Source organism: Macaca thibetana, unplaced genomic scaffold, assembly GCF_024542745.1.
Source record: "Macaca thibetana thibetana isolate TM-01 unplaced genomic scaffold, ASM2454274v1 unplaced_scaffolds186, whole genome shotgun sequence".
Taxonomy (NCBI): Eukaryota; Metazoa; Chordata; class Mammalia; order Primates; family Cercopithecidae; genus Macaca; species Macaca thibetana.
The window spans coordinates 44004-49655 of NW_026088975.1; the positions used below are offsets into that span (position 1 = coordinate 44004).

At 50.1% G+C, this 5652-nt stretch overlaps 1 protein-coding gene across 1 annotated transcript; it reads left to right on the forward strand.

The window, feature by feature from the left end:
- Positions 1-1909: 1909 nt before the first annotated feature.
- Positions 1910-4953, forward strand: LOC126947369 (ral guanine nucleotide dissociation stimulator-like). The gene is made up of 3 exons (XM_050778027.1): positions 1910-2172; positions 2603-2713; positions 4777-4953. Exons 1-3 carry the CDS (start codon positions 2032-2034, stop codon positions 4951-4953), a joined length of 429 nt encoding a protein of 142 aa, XP_050633984.1. The 5' UTR covers positions 1910-2031.
- Positions 4954-5652: the final 699 nt, after the last annotated feature.

A 5652-nucleotide genomic window follows, 5' to 3' on the forward strand; every position in this document is an offset into this window, starting at 1 on the left:
GCATTTTAAAATATCTCCTTTGCTGAAGTAAATGTATAATAATGGCTGAAAACCACTGAGTTATGTAAATACACTTCCTGTGACTTAGTTGTAGCCGTTTCGTATCTAGCAATTTCTACAGACCCTCTCTGTGGGCTTCAGAAGTCAGAATGGGCAGGGCCACGTGTGAAGGTCCTAGCAAACTGAGGGTAGAGCAAAGCTACTAGCTCAGGGAGACCCATTTCTGAGGCGAAAGCACCCACCAGGGGCTCCACCTGTCTTCAGAGGGAAAATCACACCTCAGAACCCCAGAGACCCAAAAGAAAGCTCAAATTCAGCAGATACCTGCCACTGGGCCCTGGAGCGGCAGCCCCAGGAAAAACTGCCATTGCACTGTCAGCTCCCTCCAGCCCTCTCTCAGGTCCCAGCAGGAGGAGGTCTCTGACTAAGCTCAGAGGTCTCAACAAAAGGTGGGTTGAACCTCAGAGGAGTGACTAATAGACCTATAGTTACCTCAAAACGCCACCTGATCAGGGCCAAAAGTGAGTCCTGGGAGGGCAGCCAGGAAGAAAGCAGGGCAGAGAGGAAACACAGGGAGAGGGGCCCTGAGACCACGACAGATATGAAGGAAACCAGGGGAATGAGATCAGCCCTGATGATTGTGCTCCCCACAGCCCCTACATGTCTGTGTCTCCTGAGAATTCAGGGTGAGGAGCTCACTCTTACCCTTCACCTGATCCTGGGCTCTGGCAGGCTGGCCTGCATCCTGCCCTAGCCTCACCCACTCTCCGCAGTCGTCGTCACCACTGATGTGGGCAAGCTGATGTCTCTGGTTTGCTGGGATCTCACTCTCCACCCAATGGCACCAAGTTAACTTCTTTGCATGTTTTATTTTCTGTGATTAAAAAGGGAAGCAATTCTCACTAATGCCATTTCTCAGAGGAGAAAACAGGCACAGGGATGTTCTATGACTTCCTCAAGATCACCAAGCTACAAATGGGAGCTGGGCTTTGAATGGAGGTCTACCCATGCTCCTAAAGTTGAGCCATCCTCCAAGGAAAGGACAGCACTGTAAAAGCTCAGTGAATGGGATGGGAGACTTCACTAAGGCCTGACCAGGCTGGTACCCTGATATCCATCTTCCATCCTCCGGAACTGGGAGAAACATAATTCTGTTTTTGATCAGCTCCCCAGGCTATGGCTCTTTGTTGTAACATCCTGAACTAGCCCTGAAGTGCGATTCCATCACCTGTGTCATACTCCATCATTCAGAAGGGAGTCACTAACCCCTCAGTGCTGTCTTTGTGGATACTGCTCACCCTAAGCTGAGATGAGGCACAAGGTCTGGGTCTAAATAAAATGGGAAGGCACTGGAAGGTGCAATGTCAGAGAAGGAGGATGCCTGAATTTCATTTAATCTCAACCTCTACCGGTGCGGCATGAAAGAGGAGGCCCAGAGCAAAAGAGTCTTCTCCTGAGATCACACTGTGAACCCCAGGCCCACTGGAATTCTATTCCATGCTACTTATCACTCCTTTTTGAATTTCCTCCATCTGTAAGTGTGTGCAATATCTACAGGGAACACCACACCATGAGTTTTATAAGATCTATCTCAAACACACCTCATGAGTTCCCTAGGAGGGAGATGCTAGCATAACCCCCATTGTGCATGCTGGGGAGGCCCCAAAACACCAAAGGAGTTCTCTACAGTCTCACAACTTCTAAGATAAAGGTTGTTTGACCCAGAACTGTCTCCTCAAACCTGGGACCCTGGTTACATCCAGGTCTTCCCAAGGTGCTGAAGGGGCACACTTTGGCATAATGGTGAAAGGTAAGGAGTTGATGGGGGAGGGTGAGCGGCCAGAAGCCCAGTGGGGCCTTTGAGTAGGTCTTATGGAAAGGAGGAGGTTACAGGATGGAACCTACAAGATGTGACCTCACTTCCTTACTGACAGACCCCAACAGAACTTAGAATTCTGGTAACTAGGCACCCATATTATACACACAGCCCCATTTCCAGCTCAGTTGATAGTCGACACTCCAGAGAACAACATGTTCTCCTGCTGTGTCCCAACATGCTGCCGACCTCCTCGTCGCAGAAGAGGCCAAAATGAGACTGTTTCTCGAGAATATAGACATTGGTACAACCCTCACCCTCGACGCCTCTGGCCCTTTGCCAGAAGGCACCCACAGGTAACACAGGGCCCAGGGCAGGCCCGTCCAGGCCAGGTCTCAACTGTGCCCATTAGGGCAGTGCTGACCCCTCCCCATGTGTTTGGGGGAAACAGGAGAAGAGAGGCCCTCTCTGGATAGGAGCAGGTAGGTTGTCGGGGGTTGGGAACCTGGTCAGTATGTCAGGTTCACAGCCCAGACCATGCCTTCAGAATGGAAAGGTGAATGTCGAGGACACAGTTTGTCTTCTCAGATCTGAATCCCAAGACCTCAAGCTGTCATCTGCCGGAGACCTCAAGCTCCTCTGGCTGGAGGTCTACGCAGATGCTCCTATGTGCCAAATCCTGTTGGGGAAGGGGGCGCCAGGGAGGAGTTCTAATGGGGGTGTCCCACTATGGGGTCAGCCAGGCAGGCCACTGACACCTCTTCGCCTGGCTCACTCTCTTTGCAGAGCTCCACACAGCAGATCAAGCAGGAGCTGTTGGATGGATTCCATTTCTCCATCTTCTTCAAAGAAGGGCAGGGGCCCCCTGCTACCAACCACGGCCAGTGCTGGTCTGGGGTGAGACTGGACACAGAAGGGTCTCCACAGACAGGGATTCCAGAAAACCAGGGTGGGCCCAGGACTCAAACACGAATATGGGGATTCCCTAGGCTCTGTCCTAGGGCTTTCACACTTGAGTGAGCCACTGTCCTCTCCCAAAGGAATCTGGCTGCCATTAGTCCCCAGTGGCAACTTGGTTACAGGCAAAGTCCCTTTCACCTATCAGAGGAAGATCAGAGAAAATCCTTCTGTTTTCACTTGATGCTATGCCAGGAGTATCTCAGCATGTTGCTACAAGAATTGGGTATGATGGTAACATTGTAGCACATACTCATACTGTTATCATTTTAACTCCCCACCCTAAGTGTATGTCCAGCAACAGGCAGCTCCCCTGCCCTGCTGACCTCTTCCAGGACTTAAAATCCAACACTTCTACACAAACAAGTTGGGGGGGTGGTGATTACAACAAAAGAAGGTGAAGCTACTCTATGCATCTGTGTTGAAAGTGTCATCTCAGAGAACTCATCCCTGCAGACACACCGGGCAGCTGCTGCACTCTTGCATGTCACTGTAATATTCCTTAAGGGAGGCCATGTTCCACAGCGGGTCAGCCTCTCAGTGCTGGTGGAGCCTGTCGTGATAAAATTCCCTTTCTAGGCAGCCTTTCTACAGGGAGCATAATCCTATGTGTGTCCTAATAGGCTGGAGCAGTTTGCCAGGGCTGCCATAACATGCACGCTGACTGAAAGGCTTAACCACAGAAATCTGGTTCCTCAATTCTGGAGACTGGAAGCCCAATGTCAAGCTGTCAGTCTGGGGTGGTTTCTCTGGGCCTCTCTCCTTGTCGTGGAGATGGCTGATTTCTATCTCAGTCAGGACAGGGTCTTCTCTTGAAGTGCTCTGTGTGCTGACCACCTCTCCTTGTAAGAACCCCAAGAATATTAAATTAGGGGCCACCCTAATGAACTCACTTCTCCTGAATTACCTCTTGGAGAACTCTGTGTCCAAACAGTCACATTCTAAGTCTCTGGGGTTGAGAATAGAAACAGTTACATTTGGGGGAGGGGACACAATTCAACCCATAAAATACACAAATCCCCTGCGGAAGACACACACCCGGGAAAGGGAAATCTGGGTGAAAGGATGTGCAGATAGCAAGTTTCAACAGGTGTAGCCAGTTGACTTTCCAAAAGGGCTCCAGCTGCTCACAGGGTCACCAGCAGCCTCTGAACGTAGCTGCTTCTTTGAACACAACCTCCCCTGAATACTAACATGTTCGTAACTTTTTGTCAATCTGCTGTCTGTGTGGCAGAGAGAATCACCTTGTTTCATTTCCACTTTAAACCATACATTTCCGTAACCTTTCCCGCTTTCAATACCTGCCTGCGTTTTCTCTTCCACGAGTCGCCTGGCAGATCCTGGGCCTTGGGATGCGCTTCCTCCCACCCTGGAGTCTTCCGGCACTTTCCCCTTGACCAGGGCTGGGATGGCCATAGCTGTTTCTCCAGACTCACATTCATGTTAAAGAACAAAAACAATCATATCCCTTTAAGTCAAAGGGTAATTCTAGAGGATCTTGTCCGGTGTGCTGTCACTAAAATAAGGAGGGGATGAGACCTCTCCAGACCCTTCCCTTCCATATAAAAAGCAGAGCCTCAGGTGGCCTAGAGGGAATTTCATCCAGTCCTCCCTGTGGAAGGTGCTCTCTTCTGACCCGGGTGCTGCTGAGCAAGCATCTGACATCCAAAAGCCCGTGTCTCCTCTTCTCCACCATGAGGGTGATTTTTGAGGATTGCAGGGATGATGCTCTTCATGCAGGCTGTTGATACAGAGGGTGCTGTTGCCCCACAGCTCACATTCACCATGCTGATGCCTTGAAGGCATGAATCATTTTATCCTTCCCCATCCTCACATGCAATTTTATCTTGAAAGCCTAGAATCCTTTTCACCATGGGCACCCAGGTTCTCCACATGCACAAGTCCCTGAAGGGTTGATGCTTCTTGGTGTGAGTTCCAGATCCCGATCCTCTGGTGGTTCATGGTGTTACCACTGACTCTCATGTCCCTCCTTGTCCCCCTAGCATGAAAATGAGATCTGCAGGATGCCAACTTTCCAGCCCAGCACAAGGGAGAAGCTGTTGGAGTCCCTGGTTCCAGCCTTTCTAACTAAACCCATCTCCTCCTATGCCACCTGCCTGGGTCCCTCCTGGGACTTTATCACCGTGCCACACTTTTTGGAACTACTGGTTAGAAGGTGAGTGTCCATCACCTCCAAGGCACCGAGGTGCCTCTGTCCCCTACTGGCTGTGTCTTGAACATGCACCTCTTGGAGCCTCAGTTGGCTCCTCTGGAACAGGGAGTAATGAGAAGATGAACCTCACAGGGTTCTTGTAGGGAATGAATGATCTAAGACACAGCAAACAAAGGGGTCCCTAGAGCCTAAAACTCTGGACAATCTGCTGTGGGTGCTGTGATTCATGTTTATTACTTTTCTCTTCCCCCTCACTGAAGCAGCTCTCAGCATTCTGCCACAATGGCCCATCTCTCTTACTGTTTGGAAAGGCACATAGAAAGCAAGTCTGCAATGGCATTGGTAAACGATGTCTGAGTTTCCTTCTGGCTGGACTTTCTCCTTGATACAGACAGAAGAGGGGTCACTTCAGGCTGAGAAAGGAGCCACAGGCCCACTCTGACATCTGGAGAGGCTCACTGAGTTTCTCCAATGGTTGGGGTTCACTCATTCAACACATACATACAAAACACTTCATTTGTGCATCGTTCTTCTTGTGACTTGGCACAATTTCATAAACAAGGCAGATGACAATCCCTGGGCCTCAATTCTACTCAGAGTCAGGTGCTCACAGTAGACACAATAAACAAATGGTATCTTCAGAATGTTAGAGGTGAAACCCTCATGGCCTCCTCTACGTATGGTGGCATCCTCCCAGATCCTGACT